Consider the following 27,991-nt stretch of genomic DNA (forward strand, 5'->3'; position numbering starts at 1 on the left):
GGGCTTGGTCCTTTGGGATCAAGAGAACTTTTTTCTTTTATTGGGGTGTTGGTTTTCATAACCATTTATCCCCAGGACGAGTGCACTGGTGGTGATACTGGGAGACTGGAGTGTCTAAGGAAATTGCTTGTGTGACTTGTGGTTAGCCAGTGGGGTAAGACCAAAGTCCTCTTTGGCTGGCTGGTTTGGTTTGCCTTAGAGGTGGAAAAACCCCAGCCTAGGGCTGTGACTGCCCTGTTTGAGCAATTGGTCCTGATTTGGCACTCTCAGTTGGGTCCCGCCAGAACCGCACCGTCACACAGGCTCCTTGAGCCCCCACCCCCTGATCTCTATGGCCTGGAGGACTTGCCCCCGCCCCCGGCCAGAAGGGGGGTGACGCTCTCCCCGTAGCTCTATGGCTGTGGAGGTCTGTGTGTGGCTCTAGGATCGGTCTCTGTGCTCCTGGGAGGCCAACTCTGTGTGCAGTGGGGGGGTGTCCTACTGTTAGGCCTAAATAAAAATATAGCAAACAAAACAGGTATACCAACCTGACTAAAGTAAGGCTAACAAAGGTTTCTGGGTAATCCCAAAGTAAAAAAATACTAAAAAGCAGCATTGTCTCACAAAGCCCTAAAAAAAGTAAAATAAACCAGGGGTTGCATTCCTGGCATAGTACCAGCTGTGCGGTGTTAAAAGCAGTGTTTAAAAAACTAATAAAAAACCCTAGCATCCCACAGTTCAAATTCTAACTCCTGGTTAAGTTATAGGCTTGTTTAAAACTCCCCTGTATTCCTAACATTTGGTGCTTGTTAAAATATTATTAAATAATCTGTAGTTGTAAACCTAAAGTCTAGGCATGTGTGTATATTAAAAGTGTCTAGTTTCAAGTTGTTAAACAAAGGGGGGGTGGGTTGCTCAAGTGAATGATGTATGACGTAATAAAACTGTCTATATAGGCTAATACTAAGCTGTAAAAAGGGGCTGGTTCTCGTGAACACAAGCTGCTCTCTATTGATGCGTGCACTTGTCAATAAACAGCTTTTTAATCAAACCTTGCTGGTGTTGCCTGTCTCTCTGTAATCAAACAACTAACTTCGCTGTCGGGGTTAAAGTCCCTGACACTGCCAAGGAAGGAGGGAGCCCCCCTGTGAGAGGGACCCAGCCGAGGGCCAGGGAGAGACCCCTCAACTGGGGGAGGGGAGAGCAGGGGTGGTCCTGGCTGAAGAGGGGGCTGGAGGGGACAGCCCAGAGGGCAAACCAGGCGCCAGGCGGGAGAGGTTCCCAGGAGACCAGGGGCAGGTGTCGCAGGGGAAGCAGAGCTGGGCAGGGAGGACCCAGCTGCACAGACAACGTCCTGCCCCTTGGCTTGGGGCGCACAGAGGCTGGGGACCCGTCGGGCCCCCCAGGGTTCCACCAATCAGAGCCCAGGACTGGAGTCCTCTGCTCCCCTCCAGCGGCTCTTCCAGCGGCGTTAGCAGGACACTGGGTGGCGGGTTCGGACTGACGAGCTCCTAAGCGCCCGGGGGGCAGCGTTTGAGTCTCGCCAACTGTTGAGAACAGGCCACTTCCACCTTAATTGAATTGGCTCGTTAGCACTGACCCCCCACTCGATCCGGCAGCTCCCCTCTGTTCACGTGCCGTGTGTTTATACCTCCCCCCTGTATGTTCCACTCCCTGCAGCCGATGAAGGGGGTTTAGCCCACGAAAGCTTCTGCCCAATAAACGTGTTGGTCTCTAAGGTGCCACAAGGACTCCGCGCTGTTTTTCCTGGGACACACTAACACGGCGACCGCTCTGAACCCCTCTGAGATCTGTGGTTCCTGACACAGGCCCAAGGGAGGATCAGACACTGATCTGTGGGCCAGGGGGTGGGGGTGCAGGCTCTGGGTGGGGGTTGGGGAGTGGAAGGGGGTATATGGGGGGGGATGCGGGCTCTGGGAGGGAGTTTGGGGGCGGGAGGGTGTGGGGGTGCAGGCTCTGGGAGGGGGTTGGGGGGTGCAGGCTCTGGGAGGGAGTTTGGGGGTGGGAGGGGGTGGGGGTGCAGGCTCTGGGAGGGGGGTGGGGGCGGGAGGGGGTGGGGGTGCAGGCTCTGGGAGGGGGCCGGGGGTGCGGCGCTTACCTGGGGCTCCAAGGCGGAGCGGGTCTGGGGGCCTCCACACGCTGCTGCCCCCAGGCCCAGCCCCAGCCCTGCAGCTTCCCATTGGCCGCAGGGGCTCTCGGGGTGGGGGCAGCACACGGAGGCCCAGCCCCGCCCCGGAGCCAGCAGACACATGGAGCGAGCCGGTAGAGCCTGTGTGGGGCAGCGCCCGGGGGCAGCAGGTGGGGCCAGGCGAGAGACCCGGCCCCAAAACTGCTGGAGCCCCACGGGCCACATTGGGGAGGCTCATGGGCCGGGAACTTGAGACCCCTGCAGTAGAACATGATACTGGGGGGAGATGGGGGGGGGGACAAAGAGGGAATTCAGGGCCTCACACCTAATTAGTGGAGCCCTGCAGGCTGTATCCCAGTTCGGGGTGTCCCAGCCCCAGGCTAGGCTGCATGAGAGCAGAGAGTGGTGGGGTGGGGGGGAGCAGGCTTTGCCAGGGGTGCCAAAACTTCTGGCGAGTTGCTGGCGTTTTGGGGTATGGGCGAGGTGTGTGTGGCTACATGGGAGTGATCTGATGGATAAAGCTCAGCAAGCCACGGTTAACAGAAATCTGTGATCGTATTTTGCTTGGTGTCACTTGAAGAAGCTGCTTTCACGCTATTGACTCTGCCCTAGATCCTGATCCCGCCAACAGCTCTGCCTGTGCAGGGCTCCCGTGCACTGGCCTTTGCGGGATCGGGGCTTTGGTGAATGAATCCTGGAGCAGAAGCACGTGGCTCGGCCTCGCTCCTGACATTGACACGGTTACATCTCAAACCCGGTTTCCACAGGACGTGTTCCTGGCTTAAGGTAAGAGAGAAAAGGATTCTTTGAACAACAGAAATCTTGTGGAGTGTTGCAGACGCTGAAAACTGTGATCCTCATGATTTTTTTTTAAAAATCCCGTGTTACTAATGAATACATGGGAAATTGTTAAAACTGGAGGAACTTTACCGCGGGTGCTGTTTATTTGTTTGGCCTTTCAATTAGAGTTGGGTTCCAGACAGGTGATGGCCACGAAGTTTTAGAATTTGTTTGGGGAGAGGTACTGGAAGCCATTATGTCCACATCTTTGTGATCTGGTGTAGTTCCAGCTCTTCCGAGGGCTCCCATTGACTCGTAGGTACCAAGCACTAGGTGTGGTGCTTAGGTGTTTGGGAGCAGGAAGACCTTATCTGCAAGCTCTTTGAAGCAGGGATCTGTCTGCAAACTCCGAAGCCCAGTGTCAATGTGCTCCAGGGCTTCTACTCTTGAGTGTTTTAGTCAGTTGGTCGGTCTCTCTCTCACACACACACACACACACCACCTCCCTCTGTTTCTACAGGGCTCTGTTGCATTGCACAGCCTGGGTCCTAGACCCTCATGTAAAATACCCATCACCAACCACTTGATGTTTTCCTTCCCTTCGTATTTTCAGTGTTGTCACGTGTTTGTTTGTGGGTTGGTTTGCTGTCTGTGTTGCTTGATTCCTTATGTTTACTGTTCTCTGTGTGCAGTATTCATCAAAGTAAGAGCTGACAACCCAGAGAAATTGTGTAAGCCCGAGCGAATGCCTTTTACTCTCCTTTCCAGTATCAGACAATATTCATGATATTTGCGATGAGAGCATGACTATTTCTAGTATCAGAGGGTAGGGTATCTCGATCATCCAGGGGCCCCACTGGTTGTTTAGCAGGCTTCCTGCTTCTGATGTACTTAAAAAACATTTTGTTATTACCTTTGGAGTTTTTGGCTAGCTGTTCTTCAAACTCCTCTTTGGCTTTTCTTATTACACCCTTGCACTTAGTTTGGCAGTGATTGTGCTCCTTTCTATTTGCCTCACTAGGATTTGACTTCCATTTTTTAAAGGAAGTCTTTTTATCTCTCTCTCCTTCTTTTACATGGTTGTTAAGCCACGGGGGCTCTTTTTTAGTTCTTTTACCGTGTTTCTTAATAAGGGGTATACATTGAAGTTGGGCCTCTATTATGGTGTCTTTAAAAAGCGCCCATGGAGCTTGCAGGGATTTCACTTTAGTCACTGTACCTTTTAACTTCTGTTTAACTAACCCCCTCATTTTTTGAATAGTTCCCCCTTTTGAAATTAAATGCCACAGTGTTGGGCTGTTGAGCTGTTCTTCCCACCACAGGGATGTTGAATGCTATTGTATTATGGTCACTATTTCCAAGTGGTTCTGTTCTAGTTACCTCTTGGACCAGCTCCTGCGCTGCACTCAGGACTGAATCTAGAGTTGCCTCTCCCCTTGTGGGTTCCCGTACCAGCTGCTCCATGGAGCAGTCATTTAAAGTATCGAGAACTCTCACTCACCTTGTCACTCTAAGATCCTTGGACGGACCCAGCTACAACAGTGCAAACACCAAACTAAGTGCAATGCAGGAGGGAGTGTTGAGTTGAATGTTAGACTTGTTTCACTCGGCCAGTAAATCAGCCTTCCCCTGGTTGCAACTCAAAAGCTTGAATACTGAGAATCAGAAAATGAAAGTCTGTGTCACAGACTTGCCAACTCTTATGATTGATTTGTGAGTGTTGTGAAATTTTGGGCTTTTAACAAATGTTTCCCATCAGCTCACAATAGCTGGCATCAACCTTGAAAATTGCCCTTTATCAATATGGCCAGCATCTCCCATTGCTTTCAACTAGGCTCAAGTGCCCTCAGTCAAGATGTCAGCCATTTCCCTACAGTCTTTGCATGTGGAAGTGCTGATGCCTGTCACCCAATATACTGGAAATAAAATGAACGGCTCATATGGAATGTCCTGCATCTGTCACGGGGCAGGTCAAACCCAGGTGGGCAGGTCAAACCCCGGTGGGGCAGGTCAAACCCAGGTGGGCAGATTGTGGGGTCGGCGATGAGGGACTGGTTGGGGATTATAACAGATATCTGTACCTCTCGCCAGAGTGTTTCCACCCTAACATCCTGCCGTGGCGGATGGGACCATAATGGGCAACGTGACGGTTTATAAAGGTCATTGTACAGTGGCAGGCTTGGGTTGGCACGTACTTTCTCCAGTAACTTACCAGTGGCGACCTCTCCTCTGATATGGGGAGGAGCGATATTGCTCAGAACTGGGAGCCATGGGAGTGGAGTCGGACGCAGGGGGCTGGAGATGATACATATGGCGGCAGGTAACTGCGCATCTGGATCAGCGTCCTCGTCGCATCACCCGCCGGTACCTGACAGCAGTCAGGGAAGCTAATGATCCAACCAGTGAGCCGAATTCCACGAGCACCAGCTCAAGGAATCCCGGCCTTGTCACCGACAACCCCAATGTGCAGCCCAGTGACTTCCATGTCCAGCTCTCACACCCAAGTGAATAGGCCTGATTACAATGGCAGTGTCTCTTGTTAAGCCTCTAAGGATCATACACATTTTAGCTGGTGTGTCAGCACCACAGTTGGTATTGGCGCTGACTCCCTGGCTGCTCCGGGGCTGGAGCACCCACAGAAAAAATATTAGTGGGTGCTCTGCACCCACCGGGGAGATCAGCTGTTGGCAACCTCCAATCAGCTATTTAGCATGCGCAGCAGCCCTCAGCAGCTCTTTGGCCGGCTGCAGCCAATCAGCTGTTTGGCAGGAAGCCCCCACCTATCAGCTGTTTCCCCTGCAGCTGCTGAAGCTCCCAGTGTGCTCCCACAGCAGGCAGGTGTGAGTCAGGGCAGAGGGAGCTGGGCTAGGGGGTGCCAGCAGCCAGGGCACCGCAGCTTCTGGGCTGGCTGCGGAGGGGTGGGCAGCCTCGGCAGGGGGCTGGGGGGAGATGGGCAGGCAGCTTCTCGGCTGGTCCCAGGGGGCTGCTGGGGGGAGTTTGGGCTGGGGGGTTTCTCAAAGACTGAGCCAGCCATTCTCAGCCCACCCTGGTGTCTCCCCCAGGACCTGTGCTCCCCCTCCAGCCAGGAGAAACCAGCTGTGGGCCCCCTTAGTGCTGGGCAGGGGCACAAACCAAAGGACATGGCTCCTTTAAGAAACGTTTTCCCATGTGTCTGATGGGTGAAATTGGGCTGGGGCAGCAGCTTGTCCCCTCCCCGTGCTCCGTCCAGCCGGTCGGGGGTGCCTGGACGTGGCCAAAGGTGCGAGGGGCTTCACTGCAACCCCGGGTGCAAATGAGCCGCCTCCCCCAGCCCGGACCCCTCCCACTCGGGCTCTGGGAGCTCCCAACCCCTACGGTTCTGAGCCCAGTCCCGGGGCTCCGCATCCCTTCCCCCGTGCGTGGGGGGGCAGGAGGGGGCAACACTCCACCAGTGCTTCTAGCCGCATCCTCCCTGGCCGGCTCTCATGCCTGGGAACGTGAGGCTGGCCCAGCTCAAAGCTGCCCCACCCCACCTCGCGGATCAAGCCGGCCTGAGGGGCTTTTCCCCCCAGAGAGGAAGTTCATCCCGCCCCCTCCTTCCCCCCCTCCCCAGGAAGGATTGATTTCCGTCCCCCGCAGCTCCCCGGGAATTCCTTCCATTGCATCCACCCCCTGGATCAGCTTCAAGTCAGGAGACGCGGCCTTGCTTCACCTTGGGGTTCTGAGTCCTGTAGAGCCTCCCCTCAGGCTGTGGGGGGGGGGGATCCTTTAGCATTGGGCCCGCCCAGGTCCCAGAAACCCAATAGACACAGATGGTCTCCAAAAATATACCAGGGACCAAAGTAACCTGCACTTTCCTGGTTCACGTCCCTTCTCTCCTGTCTAACATGGGGTTACAACTGTCATTCTCTGGTCCTCCTCGACTGCCATTTTGATCAGCCCCAGGGACTATGTGAATACAGAGCATTGGACAAGGGGGTTGCTCGGGCCCCCGAGAGCTTCATTCAGACTCTGGTGCGTAAATATCAGGCCTAATGACACCTGAGCTGTTGTGTTTCACAAGCGCAGCACCAGCGGTTATTCTGTTCTTCAGCTTGGGCCACCTGAGCTCCTCTTGCTTCAGGCTGCTGCAGTCTGGTGGAGGAAGCAACCCCCCCGCCCCCACCTTTGGCCACGGTCCCCCCAGGGCTCCCCTCCCAGAAAAGTTGCAGAGCCTGTGAGGGAGTCAGTGAGGGAGCTTCAGAGCGGGGCTGGGCCGCAGGCCTGGGGCCTGGGAGGAGCTGGAGCGACACAGCAGCCACGGCAGGATGAACGAAGGGGCCCCTAGGCCGGGCTGTTGGATTTAATTTCTCTCTCTGTCTCAGGGTGGCAGTTTCTGGGCTGGCCGCAGCAGGGGTGCGGCTGGGGGGCGATGGACCTGCTTTCAGTGCATGGGTGGGAGCAGGCACTAAACAGAGCCACCAGGAGGTCGGGGGGAGCAGAGCGCGATGGGAAAAGGGACACAGGTGGAGACCAGAGCTGGGAAACATCGGGAAGGGGAGATACCAGTGACAGACACACTGTCAGTAACTAGAAGGAAAGTGTATAAAGATGCTGAAAATCGCCTCTGCTCAGAGCTGGCAGAGCCCCCCTCCAGCACCCACCCCTCGCCCTTGGCAGGAGGCGGCAGACAGGAGCGAGCAGCAGGTGGGAGGCATTTAGGGCAGGGGGTCGGCAAGAAGGAGGCATTCAGGGGTGTCTAGGGGGAGGGGGCAGGAAGAGGTGGGAACTCAAACCCGCTAAGGTGAGGAAGTTGGAAAGTTGAAGCTGGTAGGAGGGGAGGGGGCTTTTCCTAAGGGTGTTTTCTTCCCTTGATACTAAACGTCCTGCCGTGCACCCCACCCACGTCTGTTACGCGTCCTCCAGCGCTTCAGAGCATTTTACTGGTGTGCTGTGGGTTTGCTTCCCACGATGCACGGGACAAGGCCGTTAATGAGTTTAAACTCCTCTTACTGCAAAGCAAAGACTGTTTTAATGGCAATAACGGAGCCCCCTGACCTTCGGGCACTTTGGTCTATCAATGGGGAGCTCTATTTTCTCTTATTCCCGTGATCAGGCTCTGGGATCCCTGCTGTGATGCACTACGAGCCCTGTTCAGCACAGCCCTTGGGGGGGAGAGGGATCTGCCCAGGAAATGAGACCACCGCCATATTGTTTTGTAATGAGATGTTGCACCAAGAATAGCGGACACGCAATAGACGGTAATTCAGACTTTCAGGCAGCAGAGGGGGCGATTGTGCTTGATTTGTAAGTTTAAAGCAGTGACAAGAATCAAGACCATGAACACAGCTAGGTTTGAAGATGCGAGTCCAGCCTGGGGGTCCCAGCTAGTCCTTGGGATGCCAGTGAGCCTGGTTAGGGGCTGGGGTAGGGCAGAGAGGCTGGCTGGATGGAAAGGGGCTGCGGACCTACTCCAGGGCTGAGTGAGGGTCTCCCCAGAGCCAGCTAGAGAGGGGTGAGGACCAGGGACAGAGAGTGAGGTCCCAGGTGAGGTTCCCTATAGGACAAGGCCTGGAGGCCCAAAAAGGGTTTTGGTGGGTGCACTGGGGCACTTTAACTGGGCCATGGTATCTGGTGTGTGTGTTTGTGTAACACTCCCATGCGCCCCAGAGCTGTGGTTGTAACATGTACATAATAATAACTACTGCTACTAATAGTGACTCTGAAACATCCCTACCTGCTGCGGGAGGGGACGCTCAGAGGAAGGCGCCAGGAACTGCATCGGCCTTTTCAGCTGCTACCATAACGCCAGGCCGGGCTTTGTGATTTCCTGCTGCATGGTGTAAACTCCGTCACCTCCGAGTCCTGAGGCCAATCCCCACACATACCCCCCGGCCCCATCCACTGCCCCAGCGCTGCTAGAACCTTCCTACCCCTCCCCGGCCATTGCCCAGTCACCAAATGGCTCATCCTAGTCCAGAACCTTCCCCATCCAGACACCCCCAGTGCCAACCTGTGCCCCCCTCAGCCCAATGGCTCTGACCGAGCCAGAGTCACCCCCTGCCCTCCGCGTCCCTGACAGTCTGTCCCTGCTCCACTGACTCCCTCTGCTCTGCCAGAATCTTTTGTGCCGGAGCCTTCCTGATTTTATCCCTACATGCTGCTTGTGGTGGTTTTTTATATTCATCCTTCATAATTTGACCTACTTTCCACTTTTTGTGTGACCCTTTTTTGAGTTTCAGGTAAAAAATGTTGAAATGTTCCTTCTGACACAGTTTTGTTTCAAAACATCTTTTCATTTTTAAATTTTATCTTATTTTTAAGTCAAAAGCAGAATGGAACATTTTGATTTCATCAAAATGAAATGTGTTGGTTGACCCAAAATGAATTTTTTTTCAACCTGTTCATTTAATGGGAATTTTCAATTTTTTCTTATTCTGATTCAGAATCAAAATAAATTTTGAAATGTCAGAACTTCCCATGGAACAGAAATTCTGTTTCAACCACCTCTGCTGAAAACACGACACAAGTGTTATCTAACGGCTCAGTCACCAGAAGGCAAATAAAAAAAATTAAATGTATTTTTAAATCTCCTTTTTGTGTGTGGCTTATTCATGATTTTTGAATGCATACTAATGGCAATACTGAATGTAGTTAAATGTTTCAAATAAATTAAGAAGCTGATTTAATGTGGCACTCTATAGTTCTGGATTTTTTATTTAATTGTTTAGATAACTCAGGAAATGTTTAAATGTTGCAACATACAGTAATAATACAATTACAATTAAACATTACAATTATTATTTGTACTATTAGAAATGGATCTGATTAGACTGAGAACACCAGAACTTTGGCAAAGTTCCAGTCCCAATCAAACTAACATTGCAACTCTGCTCTATTTCTAATTCCCATCAGATCCTGTTTTGAAACGTTTACAAATAATTTCTAACTAAGATGGCTGAAGGAAAGTACCATATAATGGCGTAGTTTTGGGCATAATTCTGCCAATACTGTTGGCCTCTACAAAGTTTTTGTGGGCATGGAATGAGGGATTTTATGATTGGCTTTTATTTAGAAATGCTTTTATCTCTTCAGTGACTTGATCTACTTAATGCTGTTTAGGACAGCAGGGGAAAATATTTGTTTAAAGTATAATCTGTACAGATGTAGTTCAATATAGTCATTATTTTATATACCTCTCTCCTATCTCCTTATATTTTCTCCTTTCCAGAACTGAAGGATCCCAGGGCCCAGCGAACACATTCACGACAGATCAGCAAGGAGGCAGGAGGCTGCTGCAGGCTGCAGGAAGGGCGGAGACCAGCTTCAGTCGGGAATAGACACGTGGCTGAGTGAAAGTGAAACTTATTTTTCTCTTCCCGTAGGTGCCATGGCCGCAAAACGGGGGTTACAAGAGCCTGTTAATTGTTCCATTTGCCTGGCTTCTTTTAACGACCCGGTGATTCTCATCAAGTGCGGACACAACTTCTGCCGAGCCTGCATCACTCAGTACTGCCAGGAGTCCAAAACCTCCCCCCGGTATCGCTGCCCTCAGTGCAGAGAACCCTTCCGGGCAGGGGAGTTCCAGCCTAACCGGGACCTGAGGAATGTCGTGGAAATAGCCAAAAAATTCCCAGCGCCAAGCGGGGAGAGAGCGTGTGAAAAACATAAGGCGCTTTTGCAACTCTTCTGTGAAGTGGATCAAACCCCGATCTGCCTGGTGTGCAGAGAGTCCCGCAGACACAGAGACCACCCCGTGCTTCCTATCGAGGAGGCGGCCCAGGATTACCAGGTAATTTTGCATTTGGGACCCATCCCAGGCCAGACAGGCTGGAACAATCAGACCAGCCATCTGAGAATAGAAACCCAGCAAGGTCATAAAACTAGCTTCCTACAATCACAAGGTAGAGAAACAAGGGATTTCATACAGGAAGATGCTGAGGAGACACGTTTTTAAGACCTACTCTGTATATAGTTTTGGTACTGATCTGTGCTGGGGGGGGGGGATTTTTTTTTTAAACGAAAGAGTTATGTCAGCAACCCCCCCTATGCAGTGCGGATACAAGTTGTGCTGGTATAAAGGTGCCTGATGCCAGGAAGCCCTGTTCCCCTTTCCATACAGGAATAGGTGATACACCGTTATACAGGTGTAACTACACCCACGCCAGCAGGGCTGTACGGCTGTAATAGCACCAGGATGTGTAAAGCAGGATATGACTTGTGCGCCCTAGAGCGAGGGCATCCCCTGTGCAGGGAAAAATCCCTGCGGGAAGGGACAGGAAACTCCACTCATTCCAGCTCCTTTTTACTCCTTGCAGGGTGGGGGGAGCAGGGTTTGCTTCTCATACAGGATGGACAATGGCTGGGGGCCTGGCCCATTCCAGCAGATTGCTTGAAATCTGCGGCAGCAGGGGCAGGGCGCCCATATTTTCAAAATGAAGATCCAGGGTCCTGTTTTCCAGGGGGAAGGAGGCGGAGGATCAGGGAGGAGAACCCGCCGGCTTCGGGAACTGGGGAAGAATTATGTCCGTTCCTTGCCGTCTTTTCCTCCCCAGCCAGCAACACCCCCCTTGCTCCCTCTCCATAATAAAACCCGAGCCACGTTAAATATCCTTTATAGCAGGGAGTCTCGAAAATGTAACGGATGTAACCACAGTGATTCATGTACAAGGATCAAGCTGCACTTTTTGGGAAGAATTGAAGATGCCGCATGCCCACAGTTTGTGTATCACTGGGTTAGATCTGTTTGGACGGTGTCCCAGTGGCTCATCTCACTGACTCTCCCCGACATTCTCCGGCAATCCCAGTGCTTAGTGGGGGGGACAGGAATTGGTTATGTGTAGGGGGAGGGGGGAAGATTGTTTCTCAGGCCCACTCAGAAATGCCAAGGCCGGTGATATATCAAAACATGCCCTGCGTGACAATGTGGTTCGGAGACTTCTCAGAAGAGTCGCAGTGAGCATGAGCGGAGTGTGAACACCTGTGCACTGAGGAAGTGAAGCCTCCGTCCAGCCCGTCCTTAGCTCAGTTTCCCTGTCCGGGAGACCTAGATTCACAGTATTTACTTAGGTGCCTAAACCCCAGTTGGAGCCTCCACTGCAATTCACAAAACTCCTGCTGAGCCCTGTCGGTGCCTAAACTCCCTCTGCCCATGTGCACTGCTGCCTCGCTCAAGGCAGCTAGGTGCCCGTCTCCCACCTGAGCCCCAGGGAAGATCAGCCTTAGGCCACCTAACTCCTGTGTGGGGCCTGGTCTGGTAGGTGGCCTGAGGCCCCTCAGGTGAGTTCACACACAGAAAACTTCCCTCATCATTTTTAGCCCAGCGTTTAGAGCACTCACCGGGGACATGGGAGATCACAGGTTCAAGTCCCTCTTCCAGCTGGTGAAGAGCCGGGATTTGAACAGGGACCTGCCACCTCCCTATGGGATGTGCTGAGGTGGGGCTGCCTCCATTTCTCCTGCTGAAGCTGCCCCACTGGGGATAAATACTTAGAGAGTCATTTGCAGGAGAGAGAGAGAGCCCGCGAACATGAGAAGGACTTTATAGTCACGTGGTTAGAGCACTCGCCCATTTTATTATGTATTTAATATTCTTGACAATATAAATAAAATGGGGGAAAATCCTCCAAAAGCAGCCAAACCTAAACCAGTTTTTCTTTTGTTAGGAACAAATTCGGAGCCGTTTGGAGAGTTTGAAAAAAGAGAGAGACGAGATTCTGTCGTATAAATCGAGTGGGGAAAAAACAAGCCAGGAACTACTGGTAGGTGCCGTTCTTACTCAGAGGCAAATGTGCACTGGGACGTTATTGATACTCTGCTTAGTCTAACGGAAGAAGAACAGTGAGCAACATCTTCCCTTCCATGAAAGATTATTGCTTATTTATTCTCCTTGTAAAGAAAAACTGTTCTGCTTTAATTGAGTGTAAATAGGAAAATGGAGCATTAAGGAAAGAGTTTTAATAATCCAAGTATCAGAGGGGAGCCGTGTTAGTCTGGAGTCCTGTGGCACCTTATTGATTAACAGACGTATCGGAGCATGAGCTTTCGTGGGTGATACCCACTTCGTCGGATGCATTCCCTTAGATACTCCAGTTTCCCAGTATCACCACCGGTGCCACTCGTTATGGGGACAAATGGTTATGAAAACCGATACTCCAGTAAAAGAGAAAAGGTTCTCTTGATCCCAAAGGACCAAGCCCCAGACCCAGGTCAATATACAAATCAGATCTTACCCACAAATCATGCTGTTGCCAATCCTTTCGAATCTAAAGGTTTAATCATAAAAGGAAAAATATGTAGGTGAGAGCTAGAAGTGGTTAAATGGAATCAGTTACATACAGTACTGGCAAAGTTCTAGGTTCAGTCTTGTAGCTGTGATAGAATAAACTGCAGATTCAAATCAAGTCTCTGGAACATCCCCCGCTGGGATGGGCCAACAGTCCTTTGTGAGAGCTTCCCTTTGTAGCAAAGTCCCTCCAGAGGTAAGAAGCAGGACTGAAGACAAGATGGAGTAGCTGCAGCAGCTTTTTATAATCTCTCTTGCCATGTGGTCTCTGCTTTCTTTGTCCCAAGGACAAGCTGTCCATCCCATGGCCTGGAAAAACCTCAGAGTTCTGTCCATAGGCAGGTCCCTGCAGACCTTGCTGAGTCACAAGGCGTGTCTGCCTTCCCTCAATGGGTCAGTTGTACAGCTGATGGTCATTAAAGGGCCATCAAGCAGGCTAGGCAGAGCTGACACCAAGTTGTCTGGGGTGTCACCCAGAAGCACAGCATAAGTTTGAAATACAGACAGTACAGAGCCAATATTCGTAACTTCAACTACAAACCGATACACGTATACAGCCAGCATAATCCTAACCAGCAAACCAGAACCTTGTCTTAGACACTGTGTTTGACCCCCTTTATACAGGATCTGGAGCCACTACAGGTCTTTGGTTGCAACAATGATCTATGAGGTTACAGAGTCTGTCAATAACGTCACAGGGGGGCGCGGGGTACAGGCTCTGGTGTCGGAACCGGGAAGGGGGACTCGGGGTAAAGGCTCTGGAGATGCTTGCTTGGAACTAACCCCTGCACTTTGGACTTTTGGTCTCCTGCTTTCTGTCTGCGTGAGACGAACCAGGGGAGGGTTAACGGAAAGCCCTCAAACAATAACCACAACAGTATAGTGCGGGCAGCCGCTATAGAAATCTGCTGCCCCGGAGAAGGCTGGTCACTTAACACCTGACCAAACTTGTCCTTTTTCCTGCTGTCCAAAAGCACAGTAAAACTAGAAAAAGGAATAGGCGAATTAGCAGTAGGAAAATTCTTCTGATGTGGAGGGGTCTTTGTGCAGTGAGAATCCTGGGTCCAAGCAGTCAGTCTGTGGCACTTCACAGCGGTGTCGGTAGTCAGCAGGACTTGGAAAGGGCCATTCCAGCGTGGAGCCAAGGCAGTCTTTCGTTGATGGATCTGTATGTAGACCCAGGCTCCTGGTTCTAATGAGTGGCAAGGTTGCACAGGATCCTTCGGTAGTGGGATCCTTCGGTAGTGCTTCCATCACCTGTGTATAAAAAAAGACTTAACACATTTCATTAGTGCCTGACAATACTTAAGCAACATGTTATCCATCAAATGAATGTCCATCTGAGCTGGGGTTAGTGGGGATGCAGTTGGTAGTCGCATTGGGTGTCCTGTCAAAATTTCATGAGGGCTGAGTCCAGTCTTTCGATTGGGAATGGCTCTCATACACATCAGTGCCAAAGGAAGGGCATCTGGCCACTTTAAGTGTGTTTCAGCACAAATCTTGGCCAGTTTATTTTTTTAAAATCCCGTTCTGGTGTTCCACTGTCCCAGCAGATTGTGGATGATGAGGGCAGTGAAGGTTGTGTTGGATCTGCAAAACTGCACATAACTCCTTTACAATCTGTCCAGTAAAGTGAGTTCCACGATCACTGTTGATACTCACAGGGATGCCAAAATGTGGTACAAAATCTTTAAGCAAAGACATCTGCTTTCCTGCAGGGAAAAGCTTCAACCCAAGTGGTAAATACATCAACTAAAACTAATACATAATCATAACCACAACATTTAGACATTTTGTTTATACATAAGCTTTTCTGCTATCTTACTAGAAAAAAAGCAAGACTGCATATTGCAAGGTCGTAATAACTTTCACACAGTTCACTCTGTCTTACATTATCTTGCTTCTCACGTCATTAGGGTCACAGCTAGCCATTAAGATCTCTTCAAATCCTTGTTAAATATTTACTGGCTTCCACAAAACCCCACTGAAGTCATTGGAAAGACTCGTGTTGATTGTGGTGAGCTTTGGAACAGGCCCTAGCGCTAGCGCTGCTGGACGTTGCCGTGAAGAAGATCTGGGTTCGAAATATGATGTAAGTTTCTTGCTCCTGGGGTACCAGGCGCTAGAGAGCTCCAGAAAGAGCATGACTTGGTGGGCTTATGTCCAGTTCATATGCGCACGTTTCTAAGTGCCCTGAACCTGCAAACAGGTTGTCATAGGTTTATTCCCCACTTTGAACTTTAGCGTTCACAAGATGGGGACCTGCATGAACTCCTCTAAACTAAAATTCTAGTTTAGATCTGGTAAAGCTGCTACCAGCCAGGTTTTTAGTGTCTGGCACACTCCCTGTTCCCCCAAACTTTCCCTGGAGAACACAGATCCAAACTCCTTGAATCTCAACACAAAGTGAAATAAACCATTCCCCCCACCTTCTTCCCCCTCCCTTCTCCTAGTCCTGGGGAGAGATACCTGGATTCAAATTCCTTGAATCAAACAGAGGGATTCCCTATCCCTCTCCCCTTCCCCTGAAAAATCCAAACAAGGGAAGAAATCAATCAGATTCTAAAAAGAAAAGGATTTTATTAAAAAGAAAAAAAGTACACTATCTCTGTAACACCAGGAAGGACAAAGTTATAGGGTCTAACTTATAAAAACTGGAGAGACTCCCCCCACCCCTTTCTCAGAGTAATCAAAGTAACAGCAAACAGAAATAAAGAATTTATCCAGCAAACACACAATTGCAAATGCAGAAATTAAATTATAAGACTAATCCGCCTTTCTAATACTTACTATGCTGAATAGTAGAAAATACTTCAGGCAAACTTGGAGGGCTTGGAAATACGTCTGGTCTCTCTTAGATCCAAACAGAGAACAAAGACCCCAACAAAGAACACACACAAAGACTTCCCTCCACAGAGATTTGAAATTATCTTGTCCCTTGATTGGTCCTCTGGTCAGGTGTTCATCAGGTTACTGCTTGTTAACCCTTTACAGGTAAAAGAGACCTTAACCCTTAACTATCTGTTTATGACACAGGTGTCTTGCCAGCCACCCAGTTTGTGCTCAGAATCCCTGTGTGGGTTAAAATTGGAGATTTATGATGTGACCAAATGTTTGTACCCTAAACTGTGCATTCAAAACTCGTCAGAGCAATTGTTGGGGCTCTGATTTTAAATCCTGTTTTAGAAACACGGCCCTATTCATCTAGGTGTATTTTGTGGGGAGCCTCTGTTCTCCAGTTCAAGTCTAGCACTTCTGAGTTTGGGTTCTACTGTTTGTTCCCCAGAAGTAATCCTTGCCTGTCCCGTTCTGGATCCTGCACTTGCTGTCCTTCCTGTTATTTGAAGGGTCTGGTTTTCTGGACACCACTGATAACTGAATATCCTAATAATGCAAGACACGTTCCTATTCTAACCACCAGTTAGGGTTTTTGAAAATCCACTGGAAAATCATCTGTCTACTGAGCACAGAGTTTGTTCTCCATAAAATATCAGGAGTTAAATTCTGTGGGGTTACAATGACATGCTGCCATGTGCATACATAAGGCTTTATAAAATGTCCCATAGCTCACTCTGTGTTCCTGTCCTTGACCTGAGCTTTCTCTGTTTGTATCTCTTCATTTCAGAAACAGCTGGAAACTGAGAGGCAGAAGATTGTGGCTGAATTTCAGCAACTGCGCCAGCTTTTGGAGGAACAAGAGCGACTCCTGCTGGCCGAGCTGGAAGAGCTGAATAAGGAAATTGAAAAGGGGAGGGCTGAGTATGTTGCCAAACTATCTGAGGAACTATCCTCTTTCAGTTCCCTGATCCGTGAGATGGAGAAGTGCCAGCGGCCAGCGAGTGAATTCCTGCAGGTGAGACGGTGTTAAAAACTCCCCAGAACCTTTCACAGGGCAGAAAGTCTCCTAACTCTTCACTTTTGGAGAGTAGGAGTGAAAGGTCAGAGCACACAGTATTGCTAAAATACAGTTTTCCTTAAGGGCTTAATGAAATGTCCAGTAAAGTCAATGTAAATGTACTTCCTGAGTACAGTGGGGATTGGATTGAGTCTAAATGAAAAGATTCTTCTTTTGAATTCTACTGGGAGACGACTCCTCCAAAAATGGCCAACTCCAAATTCTGTTCTGTCTCCTAATGCACGAACAAGGGACATTCAATAAAATTAGCAGCAAAGAGTCCTGTGGCACCTCATAGACTAACACGCTCATGCTCCAATACGTCTGTTAGTCTATAAGGTGCCACAGGACTCAGATTCTAGGACTGGAAGGGACCTCGAGAGGTCGAGTCCAGTCCCCTGCCCTCATGGCAGGACCAAACACTGTCTAGCCCTTCCTGGAGAGACATTTCTCTAACCTGCTCTTAAATATCTCCAGAGATGGAGATTCCACAACCTCCCTGGGCAATTTATTCCAGTGTTTAACCACCCTGACAGTTAGGAACTTTTTCCTAATGTCCAACCTAAACCTCCCTTGCTGCAGTTTGAGCCCATTGCTTCTTGTTCTATCCTTAGAGGGGAAGGTGAACAAGTTTTCTCCCTCCTCCTTATCACACCCTTTTAGATACCTGAAAACTGCTCTCATGTCCCCTCTCAGTCTTCTTTTCCAAACTAAACAATTCTTGACTCTTTGCTGCTTTTACAGATCCAGACTAACACGGCTCCCCTCTGATACTCAATAAAATTAGAAGGTGACAAATTCAAAACTGATCCAACTAACACTTTTTCACACATCATGTAGTTAGACTGTGGAACTCATTGCCACCGGATGTCGTTGAGACCAAGCATTTAGCAAAACTCAAAAAGTGATCAGACATTGATATTGATAACACAGTATCCAGAGTGATATTAAACCTCATTCATCACAAGACTGAGCCCTCTGATTCCATGGGCCGGGTGGTTATTCAGATGCTGTTACACAAAGAGCCTGTGTGCCTCCATGTATAAACTTCCTGGGCCCAGATCCTGAACTTACAGCACTTTTCCAAAGGAGCAAAAGCAGCACATTCAAAGTTTTTGTTTATGTTAATAAATAACAAATAATTTCACTTTGAACCTCAAACTGTGAAGACAAAGCGAGTCCCCTCCAGAGCAGGAGGGATCCTTAGTGTGAGAGCTGGGACTGAATTTCCTTTTCTCTCTCCCCTCTAGGACATCAAAGGCACCTTGAGCAGGTAGGTGGCTCCTTCTCACTCTCCCTTTCACTTCCCAGGGCAGGGAAGGGATTTTGGACATGAGACCTGGCTCCCCACGGCCCAGCAGTGCAGAGTGTGGGGCTGGTTCCCAATCTCCCTCCGTTACATCTAATCTCGGGGCTCTTGTCATTTTGACTAGACTCCAGAATAGAGCAGCCTGAGAGAAGAGTGATTGACCCACAGACAGGGGTGTTATTTGTAGTGTGGCTGGTGGAACGGAGACCTCAGGAGATCGGGGATGGAGAATGGGTCTCTCATTTCTAGGTCATAGACTCCAAACCCCACCTAGGTTGGTAGGGATGGAAAGTTGGTGCCAGCTGATCAGGACCGGCTCTAGGCACCAGCAAAGCAAGCACCTGCTTGGGGTGGCACATTTCCAAGGGCAGCGTTGTACCGCTAGGACCCAGGAGGAGCTGGGCTCCAGCCCAGCAGCAGGAAGTGACTCGCGGCAGCAGGAAGTGACTCGCAGCCGCTGCGGTGACTCTGGCTCCCAGGCTCCTGGCGAGATCCCCGAGCCCCGGGGGGCGGCTGGTGCTGGGAGCCCGGAGCCCTGGCTGCAGCCGGGAGAGGGGAATCTCCAGCAGGGCCCTTCCCGCTGCTCCCCCCCCAGGAGCCTCTCCCAGGGCAGAGCCCCCAGCCTGGCCAGGGCCCCTTCCCGGCCAGCCCCTGCCCTGCCCCGGGGGGCCTGCTCGGAGGGAAGGTGAGAGACACCCGCCTCCCCCCAGGCACCCCCGGGCTGCAGGGGGAGGGTTTGGCCCCAGGCTCCTCCCGGCAGAGCTGGCTGCGATTCCCTGCCCTGGGCCCAGGAAAGCTGCCGCCAGCTCTGGCGGGGCAGGGGGAGCCAGCCTGGGCCGTGCAGCCCCAAACACGCAGGAGACAGACCCCCAGATCATGAGTGTGTCTGAAAATAATAAATTGGGAGCTGTGTGTGTGCGTCTGCGCGCGCTGGATATTTGCCTTGTAGCTTCTGAGCCCTTAGGTGGAAGCCTCCACCTGCCCCCAAAGCTTCATTGCCTGTTTGTGGTTAAAGAATTTCCCTCTGGCTGCTGCATGGGGCAGCCCCTCGCCCACTCCTGCCCCATGGGGTGGGGGAGCTGCCCTGTATCCCTCCCTCTCATTCTCCTCGGTTCCCGCTCTGTCTCTCTCCCTTCCCCAGCCAGTCTGCTCTTGCCCTCAGCCTCCCCTCACCCCACCTTTCCTTCATGGTGCCCCCCCGACTCAGTTTCCCTGTTCCCATCCACCCCATAAATTTTCCCTCATTTCCCTACATTGCCTCATTCTCCCTTCAGTGCCCTCATCCCCTTCACCCCCTCCTGCATTCCTGTCCCCCCCGTATCTGCCCCCCCTCCTCTCTTCAGCCCCCTCCCACTTCCCCCTCGGCTCTGTCTCTGGTTATGTTCTGCATCACTTTGCTGGTCAAATTCTGTTTTCTTTTTTTTTATTTTAAACAGTCAAAAAACAAAACCTTGCACAGTGAAACCATGTAAAAGCCACACAAAAAAAAGGGGGTGGGTTGCTTAGGGCTGCAAAAAACCTGGAGCCGGCCCTGCATCTGATGACTGTTCAATGAGCTGTTTATTAATTGTTTCTAATTATGCAGTGAGCTCTAGCCGTGTGCTGGGCGGGCAGGAGATACGATGGCAGAGACGTTCCCTGCTCTGAGGAGTTTATAACGTGCTGTTATCAGTAGCGCTTTGGCAGCGCCTGGAGGCTCAAGGCAAAACCAGGGCCCCGTTGTGCTGGGCACTGCACAGACAGAGACAGAGACAGTCCCTGCCCCAGGGAGGTTACAGTCTAAATAGACACAAGAGACACAGGGTGGAGGGAGGAAGGATTAAAATCAGTTGAAGGGAACATTCAATGGAGACAAAGTGCTGCACGTTGGGAGGAAAAATCAAACCTACAACTAGGAACTGGGGAATCACTGGGGAGGCAGCAGGACTGCGGGAAAAGCTCTGGGGGTTGCAGTGGGTCACACAGTGAAGGAGGCGGCAGGGTGACGCTCTTGTGAAAAAGGCAGATGTCACTGTGGGATGCTGTCCCAGGTTGCTGTAGTCACCGCAGGTGCTGCCCCCTCCTGGCTGCTCTGGGGATTAGCTCTTCCGGGGCCAACCCCTCCCCTGGCGTCTCCCACCCCCGTTGTCTCTCTCACTCTGCAGCCTCATCTCTCCTCCCAGGAGCTGCAGCTTCCTCTGCGTGACTCAGCCCCCAGCCAGGTCACTGAATGGTTCCCCTGCTGGGGGGCAGAGTCTCGCTGGCCCCACTGCCCAGGCAATGCCGCTCCAGCCGGGGCTGGGTGGGGAGCTCGAGCCGCCCACTGCTCCAGGGTCCAGCCCAGGGACCCTGCCCCATGCAGGCACCGTCTGCTCCCTCCCTGGGCTGCTCCCCACTCCCCTCCCACAGGCCTTCGTCTCCCCCCTGCTCTCTGACGGGGGTTAGACCAGGTGACCCTGACAGCCCCCTCTGGCCCTGTGAGTCTAACACTCCCTCCCCCAGGCCCGGCTCCCAGCAGGCTGTTCTCTGCCTGGGTCCCTCCTGCCCTGTCGAGTGCACAGGGGGGCTGCAGACTCCTCACTGCAGCCATTTCTGCTGCCACCTGCCTGGCTTTGCACGAGCCCAGCCCCCACCTGCTCAGCTGAGCTTCATCGTCCAGCCAGGGGTCACTGCTCTGGCCTGAACCCCCCGTGTGTGGCCTGTCTCCCCAATCTCCTCGTTCTCTGCTTCCGTCACCCTTTCCGGGGGCTGATGTGGGGTGAGCACCCAGCACAGGTGTGTTAACAGGAGTGTCAGTGTCAGACACAGGAGGACGTTGTTCCCCCCTTCTTGCCACGGGGAGGCCTCAGCTGGAATCCTGTGTCCAGTTCTGGGCACCGCACTGTGAGAAGGACGTGGAGAAATTGGAGAGAGTTGAGAGCAGAGCAACAGAAGTGACCCGAGGTTTAGACTGGACGAGCTGTGAGGAAGGTTGCAATAAATGGGTGTGTTCAGTGTAGAGAAGAGGAGACTGAGGCAGGGCCTGATAACAGTCTCCAGGTCTGTCTGAGGCTGTTCTGCAGAGAGCGGTGACCACTTGTTCCTCACGTCCCCTGAGGGCAGAACAAGAAGGAATCGGTTTAATTTGCCACAAGGGAGATTTACATCAGTGCGACGGGTTCCCGGGGTGCAGCCTGGCCTGTGGCACTGCTGAGCCCTCCAGATCCCCAGCCTGGGCTGCCTCTCACCCCGTGATGCTGATGTCGAGCTACAGGCCTGACAGGCCCTGCGCTGACACAGACACCTGCAGGCAGGGACCTGCCCGGCCGTGTTACATGGCTCATCCCCCAGCCATGGACAAACCAGCAATAGAAGGTGCCAGCCAGTTCCCCCCAGCTCCAGCCCTGCCCCCAGAACTGCACCGACTCCCACTGCTCCCGGCTCCCTGGGCAGTGCCGGTTCATTCAGTCGTTTGCTGTCCCCCAGTGCGGGGTAGACACACACTGGCCTTGTAAGCTGAGAACCCCGGAGCTAGTGGACTGACCATCGTATGTATCCAAAGAGCTAAATAAGAACATAAATTATCTTTGAAATGGGATAGTGGGTCTCACTCCAGGTCCTGGTACGATGGGCATCTACATCACCACAAGGATTGTCCCTAATTATCTCCCTTCAGTGGGGTACGGGATACGTCAGGGGATCCTGCTTCCCACACTCACAGTACAAGACCGAGGGGACGTTCAGTGCAGCTGAAAGGCAACTAGTGTAAAGCTGAGAAAAGGAAATGCCCTTTTTTTAAAACAATTATTAACCCCTGGAACTCATTGCCACATGGTGTTACTGAGTTTCATAAATGCATAAAGTTGAAGGCCAGAAAGGACCATGAGATCCTCACATTTGACCTCCTGTCTATCATTGCACAGGCACTGACCTTCTCATTCCCCCGGGAGTGTTCGACCCCCACTCTGCCCCGGGCCCGCCCTTACTTCCCCCTTCCCCCCCCCCCCCCAGCACCTCCTGCCCGTTGCTGAGCAGCTGATCCCCGGTGGGCGGGAGGTAGTGGGGGTTTGGGGGAAGAGCTGATCTGTGGGGCTGCTGGTGGGTGCTGAGCAGCCACTTTTTTTTTCTGGAGTCGGTGCCTCTGTATCACAGGTCCTTAAATTTCACCCAGTTATTCCTGTGTGAATCTGACTAAATCCTAATGTGGGACTAAAGCACCTTCCAGAAAGCCGGTCAGCCTAGATTTACCGACATCAACAGACAGTAACACCTGAAGCTCCCTAGAAGTGGAGGGGGGGCACCGGTGCCCAAACCATGGCCCCACCCCTGCTCCGCCTCTTCCCCCGAGACCCCACACCCTCCTCACTCCTCTCTGCCCCCTCCCCCATCACTTGACTTTAAGGCGGGTACCAAGGCAGAGAGCAGAGTTCTCCCACTTTTAGAAGTGATGGGGCCACGGGCCCCCTGTTCTGGTGCCTTGTCAAGAGATGGAGAATCCACCACTTCCCTGGGCAGTTTCTGCCAATGGTTAATGCACCCGCACTGCTAACAATGTCTGTCTGATTCCCATGGGAATTTCTCTGGCTTCAGCTTCCAGCCATTGGTCCTTGTTCTGCCTTTGTTTGCTAAACTGAGGAGCCCTTTAGTGCCAAGTCTGTTCTCCCCATGACGGTGTTTGTACCCCACACTCAAGTGCCAGGGAGCTCTCAGTGTGAGGCTTTTACCCATGAAAGCTTATGCTCAAATAAATCTGTTAGTCTTTAAGGTGCCAGCGGACTCCTTGTCATTTTAAAATGGAGACACCAGAACTGGATGCAGTTTTCCAGTATCGGTCTCACCAGAATGAAGGGGAAGCTTGTAGTGTCCAAGCTGGTAATGGACCTGTTCCTGGGGCAATAGAGAATTTCACCTCCAGGATCTGCTGAGCTACAGCCATTCACTAGAGTAAAATACATGTTAGTAAAACACAAACATGAACGAACTCCACAGCGAGTGACTCTGGGTTGTTCTTCAGGTGCGAGAGGGAGAAGTTTCAGAACCCAGTGGCCTTTTCTTCTGACCTGAAATGGAGACTCTGGGAATCTTCTCACAGAAATGCACCTCTGGAGACCATAGTGAAGGAATTCAAAGGTAATAACCAGTCACCTGGGGAATTTTCTCACCTATGTCACACTGATAACTGACAGAGCTGGGGAAATCTCTTCGGGACAATGATTGTGGCAGGAGATCGTCACTAATCATTTGGAAGCTATGAATTCCCTACCCAGCTCTCAGTACGGCCCACACACACTGGGTTAGGGGCCTGCATTCGGACCCCCTGGGGGTTTCCTTTCCTAGCAGCTGTGAACGTTAACCTGAGCTTGAGCTTCCTGCTGAATTCACTGTTTCTGGAGTATGTTTGTTTGGATTGTTTGTCTGCAAGGCCTCCGGTGTCACCACAGTCCCTCTCTTGCTTCAGAGCAGGGCTGGGGAACCTTTTTTCTATCATGGGCTATTGACCCACAGAAAAAAATCAATCACAGGCCACTCACCCACGGGGAGGCGGGGGGCTTGGAGGCTCTGGGCTTCCCTCACAGCAGGCCGAGCCGGCGCTCTCGGCTCCAGCCCCACAGGTTGTTGCGCTGGAACAATGTTGACAGTAGAGGCGCTGAAAGCCAGTGGTCCCCAAAGTTTTTACTGGCACCCCCCATACCCCTTTCTGTGCCCCCTCTCCCCAGAGCTGGGGCCAAGACTGGGCCGTGGCTCCGGGAGGAGGGGGGGCGAGGTGTCGACAGGGGTAAGGGGCTGAGGCTGGGACCACAGCTGGGGGCGGGAGCAGAGTCCCTGGTGCAGGGCCAGCTGATGGGACCCCGCGTGCAGTGCCAGGTGCAGAGTCCCGGGCGGGGGTCCAGCAGCCAGCTGGGACCCTGGGCGTGGGGCCAGCGCCTGGGACCCCGCACAAAACCTGGGGGGTGCTGCAGAACCCGCCACACTCCTAGTTCCCACGGCTCTGTGCAGAGGCTCAGGGCTTCAGTATTCATGGCTCCAACTCTGCAGTGGTGATTGCGGGGGGCAGGCTGCAGCCCGGATGAAATTTAGCAACAGGCCGGATCTGGCCCACGAGCCGTAGGTTCCCCACCCCTGCTTTAGAGATTCTCCACCTTTTATCCTCCTGAGCTGGAGAGAATGAGACCCCCAGTTTTACTAAGTACTAATGGTTCAGGGGCAGATTTAAAGTTGATTAAATGCTAATCAGTGACACAGTGTCTGTGTGTTGATCTGTCTGTGAATGATGTGTTGGTTTCAGAGGGTTTCTCTACACAGCAATTAAACACCTGTGACTGGCCCGTGTCCGCTGACTCCGGCTCATGAGTTCGGGCTCAGGCTGGAGCCTGGGCTCTGCGACCCTCTCCCGTCACAGGGTCCCACAGCCCAGGCCTCTGTCCAAGCCCCAGCATCTACCCTGCAATGAAACAGCCCCAGTGCCCCAGCCCTGCGACCCCACGTCAGCTGCCATGGGCCAGCCACAGGTGTGTAATTGCTGGTAAAACATCGCTGGGTCTGTCATGTAACCTGAGGTCGTGTCCTTAGTTTTTAATGGTTGGGGTTATTTTTAGTGACATGTGGAATGGTTTGTATTGGTCTGATTTGCACTTAACCTCCTTCACTAGAACTTCATAAAGTTCGTTTTCTGTTCATTTTGCTTTTGTGTTGGAACATTAACAATGTGACTAGATCCCTAAACACGACAACCTGACATTTCGTCTCTTTCCCCCATTTCTTCCTCTAGACTCACTCTCGTCCAGACAGCGGTTGGACAAAGGTAAATTTCTGGGATCAAAGGGGGAGTGAAAACTTTCCAATGAATTATGGGGGCTCATTGGCAGCACCATAGTTCAGGTTTTGTTTCAATTTTGCATTTGACAGGAGCTGAGCAACATATTCCTGGTGGCTGCCCAGATCTTTCCTAAAAACAGAAAAGTCGATTCTTTTCTCTCTTAGAATTTAGAATTAAGCCTCACTCATGATCTCGCGCTAGAACTCTCAGCTGTAGCTCACAAAAAATCCCGATATTTGAGAGCTCTAAAAACGAGGCTGAATTTTACTTAGAAATCCTGTCAGCTGCCCTGGGGGCGACTGGGGCTCCCTCTGTCCCCACCCCAGTGCGGCTGCTCCCCTGCCAGCCTGGGAAGTGGGAGAGGGGCCCCCACTGTAGCCCCCAGGCCTAGGGAGGGTGAAGAGCCCCGGGAGGAGCAGAGGTGGGGCCGTGAGGCTTTATTATGGCCTGGGGGCTGCAGGGGGCCTGAAGTGATTGGGGGGCTGATGGGCTGGGGGGGGCTGTATTGCTGGTGGGTTCTGAGCAGAGAGGGTGAGTGCTGGGAGGGTGAACTGAGGGCGGTGGGGGAGGGGTGCTGAACTGATGGGGGGTGATGATGGCGCTGGGGGACCGAATTGGGTGGGTTGGATGGGGACAGAGCTGATGGGGGCTGGGGACAGGATTAATTGCTGGGCAGGAGATGGGCAGATGGGGGGTGAGAGCTCCTGCAGCAGGAGCCAAAATCCCCTTCTCCAGGACATGTGGGAGAGTGGGCAGCACTGACTGTCACATGCGCAGCCCTGGGGAGGGGCCAGGGGGGTTCAAACATCAAGAGACTGAGTTAAAAACCACAATAGAATCCTTTAAAATGTCCTGATTGTTGGGCCAGTCTGATGAGATTTGATCCCTTGAAGTCGGCAATACTGCACTAGCCATTGCGTAGCCGTGGGGCCAGCAGTGCGGGGGTTGGAAAGTCCCCGATAGAGCAGCACAAGCCGAGCAGCCGTTCAGTGAGTGTGCGGTGTCCTCACCCACCCGCAGCTACACACAGTCATGGGGGGCCAGTGGGGTCTCTATGAAAGCAGGTTTCCATTGCTCAGCTGGCTGCTCGCTAGGCGGGAGGGGGCTCTGCAAGGAGACGGGATGTGACGAGTTGCATCATTGGACAGGGGGACGCTGGATTCCCTGTGATCTGCTGGGAGCCTCCTGTGCTGCCAGGGTCTCTGGTCACGTCTGTGGGGAGAGGTGGGGGCAGGTGGGGAAAGGTTCCAGGGCCTGACTGTCAGGCCCTTTCGTGCTGCTCTGTCAGAGCAAAGGGGCCTTGATGTGCCTGGAAACAGACCCCAGAAAATAGCTCTGGTGCCAGGGAGCCCCCCCCCCCCTCCGTCCGTGTGAAGTTGGCACAGGGGCTCCACAGCAACTCTGCCCCCAGCCGTTATTGTAGCAGTGGCTGGGGCCAGGCTGGGGGCCAGGGCCGGCCCTAGGGGGGTCCGGGGCGGAAGTGACGGATTCGTCTCTTCTGGGACCGACTGCGCCAGCCAATCGCACCAGCCCGCGGGGCCCCCCAAAGCGCAGGGCCCGGCGCGGTCGCCCCGATTCACCCTCCCCAGGGGCGGCTCTGCTGGGGGCAGACAGGAGGCATCACACTCTGGCTGCTCTCTGCTTCGCAGCCCTGAGGCCCCTGGAGCGAGGGGCCAGGCAGACTGAAGGAAGGACAAAGGTGGCTTAAAACCAGCTCCCTCTGACCCCCCTCGTCTTCCCCCCCAGCACAAGGATGGAATCACTGAGACTCCGACTCTGGGTCTGGGGCCTGGCTCAGCCGAGCTGATCCTCTCGCTCTGTCCCTGAACTGGCTCTGTCAGGGTGTGAATCCCCCCAGCCCATGGCTGAGATCTCAGCGCTGCTCCCCGTGCAGAGCTGGGTAAATCTGGGACGGGGGAGGTTGCCTGGTTCACTCCCCAGCTGGGGCAGGTTCTGTCAGTGACACGATCAGACCCTGCCCCAGGGCTGAGCTCTGCCCCTCACGCTCTGATTCTCTCTCTGCAGCGAACGTGACTCTGGATCCAGACACGGCCCATCCCCGACTCCTTGTGTCTGCGGATCGGAGAAGTGTGAGATGGGAACTCACACTGCAGGACCTGCCCAACAACCCTGAGAGATTTGACATTGTGCCCTGTGTGCTGGGCTGTGAGGGATTCACCTCGGGCCGACACTACTGGGAGGTGGAGGTGGGGAGGGGGGGAGTCTGTGCTGTGGGGGTGGCCAGAGAGTGTATGAGCAGGAAGGGAGGGATCAGCCTTAACCCTGAGCAGGGGATCTGGGCTGTGCAGGTCTGGAAGGATCAGAGCTGGGCTCTGACATCCCCTGGGCAGAGCATCCCCTTGTCCCCGAGCCAGGCGCCACGCAGGATCCGGGTGTATCTGGACTATGAAGGGGGGCAGGTGACGTTTTTCGATGCTGGTACCGGGGACCCGATCGTCACTTTCCCGCCGGCCTCTTTCGCCGGGGAGAGAATCCGCCCGTTCTTCCTCTGTGATCTTGGTTGTACTGCGCGGCTCCTCTAGCCCCCCCCCTGATCTCTATGACCCTGGTGGACTGGGCTGAAGGGGGGTGACGCTCTACCCGCAGCTCTATGGCTGTGGAGGTCTGTGTGTGGCGCTCTAGGATCAGTCTCTATGCTCCTGGGAGGCCAACTCTGTGTGCAGTGTGGGGGGGGGGGGTGTCCCACCAAGGAAGGAGGGAGCCCCCCTGTGGGAAGGACCCTGCCAAGGGCCAGAAGAGACGCCTCAACTGGGGGAGGGGCTGGCTGAAGGGCCTGGGGGGGGAGGGGAGAACAGGGGGGCTGGGGGAGCGTGGCTGAAGGGGCTGGGAGGGGGGAGCAG

At 52.7% G+C, this 27,991-nt stretch overlaps 1 protein-coding gene across 1 annotated transcript; it reads left to right on the top strand.

Annotated features, from left to right (window-relative positions):
• Positions 1-10,217: 10,217 nt before the first annotated feature.
• On the top strand, positions 10,218-27,887 carry LOC123344865 (tripartite motif-containing protein 10-like). Its single transcript, XM_044981360.1, has 7 exons — positions 10,218-10,658; positions 12,532-12,627; positions 16,777-17,004; positions 18,297-18,319; positions 23,328-23,443; positions 25,083-25,115; positions 27,156-27,887. The coding sequence occupies exons 1-7, from the start codon at positions 10,257-10,259 to the stop codon at positions 27,671-27,673; spliced, it is 1,416 nt and encodes a 471-aa protein (XP_044837295.1). The 5' UTR covers positions 10,218-10,256; the 3' UTR covers positions 27,674-27,887.
• Positions 27,888-27,991: the final 104 nt, after the last annotated feature.

Source organism: Mauremys mutica, chromosome 12 (genome assembly GCF_020497125.1).
Source record: "Mauremys mutica isolate MM-2020 ecotype Southern chromosome 12, ASM2049712v1, whole genome shotgun sequence".
In the NCBI taxonomy this organism is placed as follows: domain Eukaryota; kingdom Metazoa; phylum Chordata; order Testudines; family Geoemydidae; genus Mauremys; species Mauremys mutica.

Excerpts from the sequence above, each read along its gene's own strand:
- LOC123344865 (XM_044981360.1), top strand. The coding sequence starts at position 10,257 with ATGGCCGCAAAACGGGGGTTACAAGAGCCTGTTAATTGTTCCATTTGC. Across the intron at positions 10,659-12,531 it reads AGGCGGCCCAGGATTACCAG|GAACAAATTCGGAGCCGTTT; the intron begins GTAATTTTGCAT and ends TTCTTTTGTTAG. Across the intron at positions 18,320-23,327 it reads ATCAAAGGCACCTTGAGCAG|GTGCGAGAGGGAGAAGTTTC; the intron begins GTAGGTGGCTCC and ends GTTGTTCTTCAG.